Below are 15302 nucleotides of genomic sequence, written 5' to 3'. Positions count from 1 at the left end.
ACACCAAACATAAAATGAGTTGACTGGACTTTATGTTTAAAAAAGTCAATTTTCAAATTCATTGACAACAAATAACCTGCTGGCTTTTCTTATTACTATTTTACCCTATAATGCTTAAGCGCATTTTGAGTAGATTTAGGATAATTTTACCGAGTTATTTTCTCAAAAGCAAAACACCAACAAAGTGAGGATCAAAGATTAAACAAACGCTCATTTTAAAGGTAAAACGGTGTTTCATTATGAATACAAGAAGTACTTTGGATCAGGTGTGTCGAGAGCCAGCCCATGCCCTGGGGTCAGTAATATCATCAGGCCCCTTTCATTCTATTTGATTTTTTATAAAAGAAATTTAAGTGACAAATTTCTTCATGAATACATGAAAAAAGCAGTAGCCATTTTAGCTCATTAAGTAGTAAACATTTCTAGTGAGCTTTGGAATATCCCACGGCCGGGCCCCTCAATAGACCACGGACCAGCCCCCCCCTCCTCTTATCAGCCCTGCTTTGGATACCACCCCTTGAAACTTGTATGAATACAGAGTTGCATACAATCCTCAAGTGGAAAATATAGTAGTCAAAATTGACAAAACAGAAAACACTCATTTTAGCACTCTATATTTTTAAATAGATGGATTTGTCAGCATAAAGTATTCTATATACTATATTCAACCTTTAGATATCTATACTTTATTTTCAACTGGTTCCATAAAATGTTTTTGCCAAAAGACACAAATTCTAAATTAAAAAAAAGAATTTGCACTTTAATTTTTATTCTAAATCTACTGTAATGAAAGGGCATTTTATATACCATACCTGGTATTTCAGAAGTCTGTTGACAGGCAATTAATTCAGAAATGAAAAGATTTAGTAAAATAATTATTAGTGGTATGGAATGAAGTGGTGTTGGTCTACTGTGTGACAATATCCTTGAGGTTATGTCCTTCAAAACTTTTATTAGTATGTATCATACACTAAAAATGCCAATTATAAAGATGTAAGCAATAACAAATGAAACATTTTATAACAATAATTACATGCAAAGGAGATAAATATTTTAATAGTTTTACTAAATTTAGCAATCAGTCAATAACTGTGTTCAAAGAGCTGCCCAAATATAATAAATGCCAGCTATTGTATTGTCAATACTGGTTGATGCTGGTGTTCTTGGTCTGCCCATATGGTATCTGTAGTTTCCAAATAACTGATGACGCTCATCTAAAAACTGTTCTACATACAACCTGGCAGAAACTTGAGCATCCTGGTGACACTCTCCATACAGTAGGACCTTGTTAAACTGTCCTTCAACTGAATATATGCCATAATTTTGGATGATTTAAAAGCAACAACAGCACAATGCTTGTGTGCTATCTTATGTAGGGAGTTTTTTCTAAAATTTTTAATCTTTTTTTACCCTTTGAAGTGCAGTGACCGGCTAATGCAAAATTCTGACTTTGTACAGCAAACACTGGTGGAACACAATATGCTATGGTAGGATTTTGATTTTTTGTGACACAACTCCATATGCATAGAATGGATACATGTATTTATGCTTATAACTGTTGTTCTTGGGGAGAGATTTTGGTAGTTTTTGATTTAAAATGTTTTGCCATTTACGTTTTGGGTGTGTGATGCATACTAATACCTCATACAAAAGACAACACCATGAACATAACTTTGAATGACCCAATGATATTATCCCAGGGCAGGCCGACAAAACCTTATTCCACATCCTAACAGTTATTTTCCTATACTTCTCCATTTCAGTATTATTTCCTTGTCAGTGGACTTCTGAATTACCCTGTATAACTCCATATATTCACATCTTACATGACTAGAAGTATGCAAATATTTATCTAAATGTACAAAAAATCTGAAAAAACTTCATGAAGTATTATTGGGATTTTTTTATGAATTGATTTATATTTAAAAGTCTGAGTTGGCTTATTATATAGAATCAGCTTAGTTAATGTCTACTGACTTTTATGTTATAATCTAATTAGATTATTTTTTATCAAAAGCTCTTAATAAACACAATACCATTGTTCACTCGTGTTTTTCCTGTTAAATATAAAGCATATCATAAAAAGTGTATTTTTATAAATACTTAAGGTACGATTCTGTATACCTTTAATACTGGGTGTGCAGCTGAAATTTTTGATGTACATAATTTTTGTTTAGATTTTTTTACCGTATTACACGACTTTGTCTGCTATTCAATCTTAGTGAAACTAAGGAGAATGTTAGAATACATTATACATCAAAGTAATTTTGAAAATACTGCCTATATTAGTGTTAAACTATCCATGTTCATCCCTTTGAGCCTACAAATGTTATAATTTTTGTAAAATACTAAGACTGATGTCAGCCCTAACCTGTATTGTATAATAAGGTATTTCCATGAATATACAATGCAGTTATGAGAAGAATATTTCCATTGGTATATGTATGCATGGTTGATTAAATAGAATCATAACCAAGAAATGAGTTACATACAGTGTTGGAGAAAATGACAAAAGGTAAGTGGGAAATATTTCACCCCAAAAGAGTATTATAAATTCAAATTATTATGTATTTCTATCAAAATAACTAATTATTCACCAAACTTTCATATCAAAAAGAAAGTGTAATAACCTGTTCAAATGGTGATTGAGTTTTAATTTTATTGATGTAAAGCAATATAAAAACAAAGGCACTTCTTTGTAGTATTTTATAAAATATTAGCATACTAAAGATCAATGAAGTTTAATTTAAAACAATGATATTAAAGCATTAAATAGTATTTACAGACTTGTGTGTCCATACTAACCAGCATTTTAACTTTAAATACCAGTGCAACATTTCATGTTATGAGTTTAAGTATAGTACAGTAAAAATGACAAGAAATTACAGAAACTGCAAAGATTTATGATGGTTTTCTACAGAAAAAAAAAGCTTTTATATTTGTTAGTTAAGTTTTCCCAAAGTGAATTTAATTACTATCCAAACTATTAAATCAAAATTATATCAAGGAATGCATCCTCCTTCTGAGAGCCAAGTGAAATCCTTTTCAACAGCCCAATGCATATGCATTACACCAAATATCACTAGAACATGCATGATGTTGTGACTGTTAAATACTATGTCAAGTTTCCCTGGTAACCACCGTTCTGGCACATGTGTAGCACTGATAACTGCTCCTGTCACTGACCACATCTCCTGCATTATCACATGTACTAAAGCCTGTAATCATAAAAAAACTTGCACATTAAAACAGTTTACTTAGATTAAAAGTATTTCACATGTACTGTTCAAAACCTTAAAGGTCATTGTGTACTTTCTCATGGGGAAGATTCCTGTAAAGTAGAACATACTGTATAAATATAGACAGTGATCTCAAAACAAGGACACTGCAACTCTTATTTTGTAGTGAAATTGACCATGAGTTATTTGGACAGATTCCCTAAAAAGAATAGCATTGTTATTTTGCTTCATAATACCTTATTTTCTCAGCTGGAACATGATGATTTTGCTAAAGATAAATTTGATTATATTTAAGCTTTCCAGTAAATGTGTTGAAATAACACTTGTTTTTGCCTTTAAGTATTTGAGATAAGATGTTTCACTGTCTTTAACTTGTGTCCAATCTTGTTTGTTTTTTTTTGTGTGTATGTCAAGTTCAGTCAGGATTAGGAGAATACCTAATTTTGTACCACAATACATTTTGTGACGAATCTCCTGTTATTCTTCCAATTATATTATGGGAAATCAATTAACCTAAGAATAACGTGCAAGCATATAACATTAAAACTATCTTACCATTCCAGCACTATTACCCCAATAAAGTTTGATACTCTATATAATTCATATGGCCAAGGTTGCTAGTTTAAACCTTAAATCCTATAGGTGGTAATAATATGCACCCTTATGTTGGTTTCTTTAATTTAAACAAGTCTTTCACAATTTTCTACTTATGTATTAAAAGTAAAAATCATGACATCGTGTAGATGAAAAACATTACTCAAGAATGTTTTCATATAAAAGTTCACTAAGAAAAAGTACATCTGAAGCTGAAAGTAATTCATTACAGCCAAAAGCACTTTCTCGTGGTAACATCTGCATAAAATTGAACTAAATGTACAAAATGCTTTTATCTGTAGTACATATTAAATGGATATTTTATGTTACAGTAACATATGGACAAGATAGGACCAACCTTTGGGAAAAATAAATATTCAAATTGAAACCCGGCCTTTTATTTTCAGGAAATCATTTATTCTCTTTTTAAGCTCCAACAAAGTGCTGACCTCCACCACTGCCAACAGCAGCTTATTCCATAAATTAATCACCCTGTTAGAGAAGTTAGTCTTAACTGGATCCTTGTCTCTTTTTTTTCTAAATGTTAAATCTGTATCCTCTTGTCCTATCATCTTCAGAATATATCACAAAGAAATCAGAGACCATTATCATATGACTCCCCTGAATTTTCTTGTAAACTTCAATGAGATTACTTCTCACCCTTCTTTTTTTTTTTTCAGGAGAAAATTATACCTTAACCTATTCTTGTAAGATAACACTTCCATCCAGGAATCATCACTGTAACCCTCTAGTGAACTTTTCCCAATAAGTCAATAACCTTTCTTAAATAAAGAGACCAAAACTGTACACAGTTTTCTAAGTAGGGCTTTTTAAGTAACTTTTAAATGGAGCCTTCTAAATTGGGAATTTCACATTATTCTTTTGATAACTGAGAAATTAAGTGGATATAAAATAAAACAATAGAAAACACAAAAACTTACTTCTGGTTCATTAATTATAATAACAACCCTTTTCAAGGATCAATTATTCTGTCTAATTTATTATAAGCAAGTGTGCACAATAGAAAAGTTTCTTAATAACAGTGAATCTTTTTTTTTCTTGTTTGAATGTTTGTTGTTTTGTGCTTCCTTCAACTGTTTATAAATATTTAAACTGCTTGTAAAAGCTGAATGTCTTGCTTCTGCATGAAACATGCTATCAACTTGTTTTTGTGGCCTCTTACACGGGTATGTCTGAAGTTCAGCACTAGTTCTTATTAATGAAAACTTTTTTTTAATAATTCACATTACTTACACTGCATGTACCTAACCATGGATACCTCTGCTTGTATTTCAAGCCTGTGAAATACCTTGCATTTGTCCTGGTTGATCAACCAGGGTCTGGATCATTGTCACTGATTAATACTTTTTTTTTCACAATGATGGAGTTTCATTGTCAAAATGTACATTATTCAAAACTTGAATACTATCCTGTCATATTGTAAATCTATTGACTTCAACATGTAGACTGAAGCAGTACTTGCAGGCCTGGTTACTGAGCCAATACCCATGTTCAGAAAGAAAGTAACATTAAAACTGAGACCTTTGTTGTACATTGTAATGAATAAAATTATATCATACTAAGGTCATAATAGCATCACCAGAATTCTTTGAGGGTGGAAATATAAATTTGATATGTAAATAGTATAGCAATAGATTGCCAGAAATTACATGTTTACTACTTTATTTATCCTCTTCTTTTCTTTTCATCTCTTAATAAGCATATTTATCCTCTTTTCTATTGTCTCTTTTGTCAATATAACACAATTTCTTTTGTCAGTATATATCTGAAAATTTGTGATGTGTTTGCAATAACATGATGGAAGTGATAGAGAGCAACAAGGGTAATATAAAGTTGCCACAGCTAATGGTCTGCTATGACTGAGCAGGTCTAGCAAGATGTTCATGGATAGTAACTTCCATATGATACTAACCCAGTTCCAGCAGATGTACATCTTTCATGTTTCCTTTTGCAATGTTTTAGCGTCATGTGATTGTTATCATTTAAAGAGCCATTATAAACTTATTCCTTGCTTTTTTGTTATACTGAAGATGCATTTTACTTTAACTTCCTTTCCCAGTCATAATTTAAATTTCTCTCACATTTACATTTGTTTATTTAACATTCAATTTTGCAATGAATTCTGAGGTTCATGTTACCACCTCGGGCATCATACCTCCTACAAGCACTCTTTCACAGGCTGCAGGTGGGGGTGACCAGTCATTGGATTTAACTGCTGAGAGATTGATCATTACATGGGTCAACCACCTACTTCTAAACTTGCTCCACTTCCTCCTGAACACACCAAACCTGTTCAGGTCGATGAAGATTCTTATCACATTTTTCTGCCATCGGATTTTGCTGTGTTTCCCTATGCCCAAACTGCAGAATCAGCTAGGCCTAATTCAGTATTTTTAGACATGAATTTTCAGGTATGTGATGTTTTATCCATTTCCCTGATTTCCTAAGATCCCCATCCTTCTTTGTTACATGATAGTTCTTCCTCACCTTATTTAGTTTTTCCACCCTCCCTGGATATTAGGGTTCATGCTGAGCAACTTGCTTCCCAATTGGTTGAGGGTGCCAGCATACCTCGCCCTCCATGGGCTAAGAATCAGTTTGCTTTGGCTTACCATCACGTTGACTGTTCGTTTCTTGACTCTCAGCAGTTGGGGTCTATTTTACCTGTGTGTGGGGTGATTTTCCTGTGAGTTTAACCCATGCCCAGTTTTCCTGCCTTCTTCTTACCCTTACATCACTTCAGTGGTACTTACCTACCATCCATCTCCTTTCTAAGGCAATCCACCAAGATCCTGAGGGTTTTTTTGGGGAAGCCTTTTCCTTATTACCTCCACATTGGCTCCTTTATCATCTCTGGCTCTTGCTTTACACACGTGGTTTATCTGCTGTTGGGATCTTCTGGGTCAAGATGGGTCTTGTCCCAGGTTTGTTTGCCACCCTCTTTTCTCAGGGATTTACACATAGTCCCTTTTCTTCAGAGATATGTTTCAATCTTGTACCTGAAACTTTGGAATAGTGAGTGGAGTCTGTGCATCCACACACTACCCTTTTGTCTTTGGTAGCTCGTTTGTTGCAGTCGGAACAACGACATACCCCTATTCCTGTTTCCCGTCCCAGTTCTTCCCTCCAGGGGTTCCTCATCTCATCATTTTATTCAATGTAGATGGGCATGATGCCAAAATAACGGTAACTACCCAGTGGGTACAGGTCCAGTGGGAGCTTGTTTGAGCAAATTTAATTTCCATTTGGCAATCTTTCACCACAGATCAGTGGGTTATTAATACAAATTTCCTTCCCTATGCCTTGGGATCCTATTACCTGCCAGTATCTGTTAGAGGTTGTTCAAGAACTTTTGTCTGAACAGGCCATAGAACTTGTTCATCATCTTTCTCCAGGTTTTTATTCCAGGCTGTTTGTTCTCCCCAAGAAAACCGGAGTCTGGCAGCCTATGATGATTTGTCCTACAGTCAATTTTTCAGTCTACCTCATTTTACCATGGAATCGTTTTTCACCCTCAGGTGGGCTTTTTCTTCAGGTTTGTGGATGACTAAGATGGACATCACGAATGCTTACTTGCAACTTGCATATCCTGATATCTTGTCAGTGGTGATGCTATCTTCAGTTTGTTCATCACAGGGTGGTTTATCAGTTTCGCAAGCCTGACCTTCAGTCTTGCTTTGGCTCCATATGTTGTGATCAGTGTGTTTGCACATCACCTACATGTTCTTGGGTTGCGTTTTAATAATTTTTTTGGATGACTGGCTACTGTTAGCTCATTCCAAACAGAAGTCTGCCAGTCACACCCATCAGCTGCCCCTGGAGGTGACTTGTGTGAACTGGTTAATCCAGTTGGAGAAGTCATTCCTTCAACCTACCCAATATCTTGTACATTTGGATGTTTTATTCAACACCTATCTCAGTCGGGCCCAACCTTCTCCTCTTCAACTTCGTTCTATGGAGCTTTCAGCTCTCCACGTTCTTACTGTTCCATCTATTACAGCTTGTGAGGTTCTATCACTTTTGGGGAAATGGTCTTTCATGGCAGCCCTTATCCCCTTTGGTTGTGAGCATATGCAGGCCAGTGGAATCTTGTACGGAATCCTTTGCAGGCTCTTATTACCCTTTCTCCAACCCTCATCAACGATCTGCACTAATGGTTGAACAAGTCTCACAAGTCAGTGGGTGTACCACTTCCTCCTCCACGTCCAGATTTACACGTTTTCACAGACGCATCCCTTCAGGGATGGGGGGCACAGGTCAATCAGCAGGATGCTTCATGGTATTGGTTTGCAGCTTAAAGGTCTTATCATATCAACATCCTGGAGCTTCTTGCTGTACATTGAGCTTTGGTTCATTTCTCCATCTGGCCAGAAACAACTGGTCATGATCCATACCGACAATTATACAGTGGTAACTTATCTCAATCACCAGGAAGGCACCCATTCTTGATCCCTTTGTTTTCATACATTAGATCTTCTCTTTTGGGCCCACACACATGGTATTCATATCATTGCACGTCATGTTCTGGGTGCTTTCAATCTTGTTGCAGACAAACTCTATCTAATGGAATAGTTTCTCGATCCTCTTGTTTTCCAGTGGTTTTGCCTTCAGTGGTGCACTCCTCACATCAATGCTTTTTCTACATTCCTAAACTACAAATTACTTCTGTTTTGGTCTCTGGTTCCTCATCCTCTTACTCTGGCTGTTGATGCTTTCAGCCAGGATTGGACCAACCTATACCTAAATGTTTATCCTCCCATTCGACTTCTTCACTGGGTGATTTTGATCAACCATACCACTATGTGTCAAGTCCTTCTGACTGCTATAACTTATAACTTTTGGTGCTCCCATTCCTACTTCCTAATTTTTTTTTTACTTAAAAATTGTTTACACTTGTCTAATAGCTTTCTTTGGTACTAAGTTTCATAAGTGAATAGGCTCTAGGCCAGTCCTTCTCGCAGCTTTTCTTGGTGCTAGGTCTCGAGGATGACTGGGCTCTAGGCTTATCCTTCTCGTAGTTTTCTTAGAGCTAACTCTCTAACATTTTCTGGCTTTTTCTGATATCTATGCTATAGTTCTTCCATCTAGCCAAGGTGGCAGTCTTTTCTTTGGCTGTATTAATGTCTAAGACTTGTTTCACATATTCAGCATTACTGTTTCTGATCTTATCTTTATTCTTGCAGTAATGCTCTCTTTGCTGGAAGAAAGACTTTTTAAGGTTATCAACATAAGAATTTCTCCTCTGCTCCCATTTTGTTTCTTTGAAAGGCTATTTTAAAAATTGCACTGTTTCAAGTACAGCATTACATGTCACTAGTTCACACTTAGTTTGAAAACAATGCAAAAGTAAATTATACAACTTATTGTTCTTGTTTTCAGTCCTAGTGCAAGCAAAAAAGTGTCAGACTTCGACAGTGGTAGTGTTTGTCCACACATAGAAAATCTGCATCTTAGGCATCAACTGCTATGATAGAATAAATTAGAACTGCTTTGTCCAAACAGAACCTCATAGTTAGAAACTACATCTAGAAAATCTACGTAGCCAACAATTTTTTGGTTATGACTCTCTTAAGGTAGCCAAATGCCTCGTCATCTAATTAGTGACGCGCATGAATGGATTAACGAGATTTCCACTGTCCCTATCTACTATCTAGCGAAACCACAGCCAAGGGAACGGGCTTGGAAAAATCAGCTGATCAAGGTTATAATCACTGAAGTTGTTTTATCTTGAAAAGAGAAAATATAGAGAAGATTTGTTTGGGGTGTTTAAGATAATTAAGTGAATCAGTAGTATTGATGCATCATCTTTTTCATTTCATTTGATTGTGAAAGTCATGGGACAAAGAGACATCAATGTATGTTATAGTAGGATAGGAGTCATGAGCCTAGACAATTTTACTTTCCTAACAGGGTGTTTGACCTTTGGAATTGATTGCCTTAAGGTGTAATGGATGCAGTAAATTTAAGGAAGTTTAATGGAAGGCTTCATAACTATTTACATGATCATGGCTGGATTTGGTTTATTTTTTTCATAAAGTGGATGAGACATCTCTGATGGACCAACAGTCTCCATTAATGTCCCTTAAATGATGCAACTATGGTTTTTAATTATGTACAGTGCCTGCAAATGTTGTGAGTATTTTTAATGTTACCCTACTATATGCCTATTAACACTATAATTATTCAAAAATTTGCTAATAAAGTGCAAGTGCATTCATTTGCAGTTTAATAAGTTAGAGTAACACAAAGTTGAGGAAAAAGAGCTGTTCAAAACATTGTGTTAGTCAAATACAGCATCCTTTCATTGTGGTTTTCAATCTGTTCCCCTGAGTCTAACATTTTTAAGTAAGTACTTCATTATGCCTAGTTTTTACCTGTGAATGGCCTCCACCAAATGTAGTTAGTCTAATACACAGAACAAACAAACGCATAAGCAGCAAGAATAGGAAACTGGTTCGTCTCTGCCAAGCACTTGAGGCAAAAGTAGCTGCGAAGAGAGCTTTCATACAGAACATCAAGTACATAAACCTTACACCATAACATAACAATAAGGGCAGGCAAGCCGTCCCAGCATAAATGGTGGTGAAAGCTCCTGAAAAAGAAATAAAAATTATTCAGATTTTTCTGTAAATTACAGCTCCAAATTTACCATTAAATATAATTCTATCCATTATTTCAACGTTTTTAACAAAATTCATAAACAGTTCATTGTACTAAATTCCGAGGAGAAATATTAGCTACTTATTAAATACATGCTGCAAGTTATTAGATTCATCCATTAATACTTTCTTTATTCAGTTTTGTAACATGTGACATAAGAGACTCTCAAAATGTGTAAGTTGAAACATTGGTTAAAATAAATAACATTTCTCTGAAGTTGTTTGTTGTTTTTTATAAATATGGTTTCCATCCTTCAGTCAACACTAAAAACTTTAAAGATTAAAAAAAAGTGTGTAAGAGTATTGGTATATTACATATAATTCATTAAAATACGTTTACTTCATTATAGCACCTTATCTTTTAAAAGCAAAACACCAGTTTGAATTTATTGTCTTCAAGGTTTTTATCTAAATCACATTAAGGTTAAAAAAAGCAATTCTAAAGATCATTTTCTAATGAAATCTAAGAATATGAATTTTTGATTGATGATAATGAAATTTGACTTTTATTCAAAAATATTTCTGTATCTGATATAAATAGATATATTTTTATTTTACTGGTCATCCTTAAATTATATTAATAATGGACCAAGTATGAGTTCAAAAATAAATATTAAGTTGTTTCTCTACCAATATTACCATCTGTCTCACTATACACATGCATTATGACATTAAGTAGTATACTAAACCTAAAACCAATATCAGAAATGTATACACCATCTGTATACCTTTACATAAAAAAAAAGGTTTGCTTTAAAAGCTGTAAATGCAATAAAGTATTTCATTATTGCAATAAAACATAATCTGTTTACAAAATTTGTTTTTACTTTGAGACAGACTACATGTATAAAAATAAGTATATTAACTTCAACTGATAATTGTAATAGCATCATTATGAAAACCAGTACTAATTATTTTCACATTTTCATTCTTCTAAATAAACATATAAAAACAATTACCACAGGTCTGTGTAATCCAGATGCCTATTATGTCCCACTTCAAGAGTTTCATGTAGGTCTTACATCCTCCTTCATGATTCATGAACAAGTGGTATATAAAGCTTCCTAACCATGGTGCAAATGTGGCAACTACATGGCAATAAGGCAAGACAGGTATTTGTATCTGGTGCCATGGTAACAGGGTTGGTAGGCAGATGAGTGCATACATTAAAGCCAAGGCTTGTGAAAAAAACAATAATAAAATCACCAAACAATAATTTCAACATAACTAATACATCATGTTTACATGTGCATTTAGAACCACAAGTCTATATAATGTTAAATAATAAAATAAACAATCAACATGGAAATAACAAAATTATCATATAGAACTTAGCATAAAGTTAAATTTGATGATGAGGAACCCACTTTTAAACTAATATTGCTTGGAGACAGCTTGAATGGGTAATGCATGTTTCAACAAGGTTTTGTCATCATCAGGTACAGCTTGTACATTTGCTGTTATGTTAAACTAACATTACAAGTTTTTCTTCATTACCCATTCAAGCTGTCTCCAAGCATTATTAACATAAAGTTTCATGTTTTATAGAAATCATTTGTCTCAACGACATGAGCGATAATACTTTTATAGGTTGACCAGGTTTTCTTCTTGTAAGCTATATTTCCAATGTTTTAATTCTGATGTTAGCTAGAGGGTGAATGATGTTAAGATTAAGTAAATATATGGGAGTAAACCTAGAACATTCTAAATGGTGTTATGAAAACCTATATTATAATATAACATTAAAGGACAACAAGGGACCATTCAGACTATCCTATCCAATAAATTAAACATTGAAAAAGAAACCTCAAAGTCAGCCCTTATCATTCAAGTTTTTGTTAAACTCCCCTAGACTGAAGGTAACCTGTTCCAAAGGCCAACCACCTTGTTATAAAAATAAAACTGTCTTAGCCAAAGATGACTCCTACCCTGTCAAAGTTTTCTTGTGTCCCCTAGTCTTAACATTCTTACCATTAAGTAGGAAAAACGATGGTGTATCAAAACCATCAATGCCCTTAGCAATCTTAAACATCTTAATTAACCAAATCTATTCTAACTTCTTTTTTTCAAGAGAAAACAAGTTCAAAAACCTTAACCTATATAACAACCATTCCATCCCAGGTATTATCTTATTAGCCCAAGACTAAATACACTACTCCAAGTGTGGCCTAACCAATAAACTATACAATGATATTACAATCTCTTTAGACTTGTTATTCAATATTTCTGTAGATACAACCTAAAATCCTATTTGTCATGCTACTAGCAACAGCATATTGGGTGGATGGCTTAAGAGAATGATGATTCAGACACACTGTCTATGTAAACTATTGTACCTGATGATGGCAAAAGCTTGTCAAAATGTTGTACATATGTAATAAAATTTCTTTCACTACCCATTCAAGCCGTCTCAAAACTTTAAACAAATTACAACATTAAAAATACATAGCTTACAACAGTATATCTTCTACAACTGTGTAAGATGAAAATCTATTGGGTATTGTCATTCACTCAACTGTAACATATGCAAAATTATATCCACTATCCTCTACAGATACATAGAATGATCATCTCATAATCTTTATCACTCATTCAACTAGAAATGGAATACAAGAGCACAATTTTCTCTGGATTTTTAAAACAGCCCTAAACAGTGTATTGTTATTTCTAGAACAATTTAACTACTGAAGTAGTGTATGCTACTAATTAAGATTTTCTGAAGAAGTAAAACCAAAGTTTTAAGCCTAACCTTATGTTTTAAAAAGTACAATTTTATCATGGTTTTGTTGTGTAAAACATCTAAAGAAAGGATTACAATAATAGACTTATGCAATTATGGTTGAATGTTAAAAGTTTAAGTTTAACTGCATGAAACATTACCTTAAAATATAAACTTAAAACGAATAGCTTGACATATTTATAATTTCAGTTTTCTCAGTGCCTTTTGTTTTCTCAACGACTATAAATTTTACAATGTTTGTAATAACTTGCATCCTATAAATAAAAATATCTCAATAAACCAATACAGCATCATTAGGAAAGCCAATGAGATAAAAAAAAAAAGCATGGAATACAGTAGGGAAAAGACCATAAACATGTGGAGCATCTATTGTTAAAATAGTGTTTCAGAAGTATATGAAATAATGAATAAATAAAAGTGATGACTTAAGCGTAAGGAGACAGCAAGTGCTCAAAAGTCAAAACCATTTCACTTTTCACTGTCTGCTTTGACATCATGTCCTAATTATTTATTTGGGCTTCTCACTTTTTACCTTTTTCTAATAAATAATTAAAAAAATAACAACACTAGTAATTAGTAAGCATCTATGTAATGAACAGTAGTACCTCACAATCTGAAAGAAATGTGAGAAACCAAGAGTAAAATTTAATGACAATTCCTTATACTATAGTTATACTAAAACTGTGAATAACTTCTTAAAGTTTTATAATTTATACATCAAATTAATTAAATAGATTTAAAAGTGTAAAATTTGTGCTTATTACTAAGAGTTACCTTTATTTCTTTGATTTTTATCTAGCTTTAATGATTGTTACTTACCATGGGTTACTATATTTACTGTTTCATTGTGAAGGTAGAACAGACTTCGTATACAACCCCAGGTTGTCAAAATGGGCCTATAACCTTTAAAAATGTATGGATTGAACTGCAAGTAGATAGGAGACTGGTCTCTTCGAAGTAACAGTGATTGGTCATTAGCCTCACTAAAGTTACTGAACTTTTCTTTAAAATTAGATCTCAGTTTTCTGACATTACATGCTGTTTTCCAGAATATTGTTTTATTACCAAAAGTTGGATTGCCTTTTCTCGTAGCTGGTATCAGATCAACAGTCAACGCCTCTGGAAAACCATTCTGTAAGTGTAAATGTTTGCTGGAGTTAACCCCACTTATAATTGTACTGTAATTTTCTTTGTCACAAGAAAATCCCACATTCACGTCCTTATTAATACTACTTGTACCAACAGTAGGTATTTCCACGTCCTTGTTAGTATTAGTAGGACTAAATTTAGTAGCATTACCACTAATATTAGTATCAGTAATATTACTGGGCTTATAGTTATACATAATTTATTTATTTTTTATTTTGTAACAAACTATCCTATGAGCTTACTGCTTGTCAAGTTAGGAAGTTAGATTAGAACAATAAAATTAAATAATGTATAAGTTTTATTACTTTATTAAACTTATTTGCTCGTACTAACAGGCCTCTTATTGTAACTACCAGTACCACAGTAAAAAAGATAATTCATCCAGTATTACTACTTTACCACACATCCTGAACACTTAAAAAAAATTAAGTGACTCATATTGAACAGTAACCTTGGCACCGACCGTACCGCCTACTAGTAATAAATATTACAATATTGTGATAACGGCCCGAAAAAATGTGTCCGAAACATGTAGTAAAATATATTTGCTTTACAATATGTTTGTTTTTGTTTGTTTTGAATTTCGCGCAAAGCTACACGAGGGCTATCTGCGATAGTCGTCCGTAATTTAGCGGTGGAAGACTAGAGAGAAGGCAGCTAGTCATCACCACCCACCGCCAACTCTTGGCTACTCTTTTACCAACGAATAGTGGGATTGACCGTCACATTATAACGCCCCCACGGCTGAAAGGGCGAGCATTTGGTGTGACAATGGGCTATCTGTGCTCTGCCCACCACGGGTATCGAAACCCGGTTTCTAGCGTTATACGTCCACAGACATGCCGCTGTACCACTGGGGGCGTTGTTTTTCAATTAAAGAAATGATTAAGAAATATATAA

The 15302-nt window shown here is 33.8% G+C and overlaps 1 protein-coding gene across 3 annotated transcripts; it reads right to left on the bottom strand.

Moving 5' to 3' along the window:
- Positions 1 to 492: 492 nt before the first annotated feature.
- Positions 493 to 14867, bottom strand: LOC106464185 (progestin and adipoQ receptor family member 4-like). Of its 3 annotated transcripts, none has more exons than XM_022391875.1 (5): positions 14802 to 14867; positions 14073 to 14385; positions 11473 to 11691; positions 10229 to 10446; positions 2883 to 3218 (listed from the first exon to the last, which is right to left on the bottom strand). In XM_022391875.1, exons 1-5 carry the CDS (start codon positions 14838 to 14840, stop codon positions 3003 to 3005), a joined length of 1005 nt encoding a protein of 334 aa, XP_022247583.1. In that variant the 5' UTR covers positions 14841 to 14867; the 3' UTR covers positions 2883 to 3002. The 3 variants fall into 3 exon arrangements, with proteins under 3 accessions (XP_013779765.1, XP_022247583.1, XP_022247582.1); XM_022391874.1 differs by having other exon boundaries at positions 14736 to 14811; XM_013924311.2 differs by lacking the exon at positions 14802 to 14867 and having other exon boundaries at positions 493 to 3218; positions 14073 to 14686.
- Positions 14868 to 15302: the final 435 nt, after the last annotated feature.

Source organism: Limulus polyphemus, unplaced genomic scaffold, assembly GCF_000517525.1.
Source record: "Limulus polyphemus unplaced genomic scaffold, Limulus_polyphemus-2.1.2 Scaffold1581, whole genome shotgun sequence".
NCBI classification, from domain to species: Eukaryota; Metazoa; Arthropoda; class Merostomata; order Xiphosura; family Limulidae; genus Limulus; species Limulus polyphemus.
The sequence above is the reverse complement of the archived record's forward strand: the minus strand, read 5'-3'. Positions and strand labels throughout refer to the sequence as shown.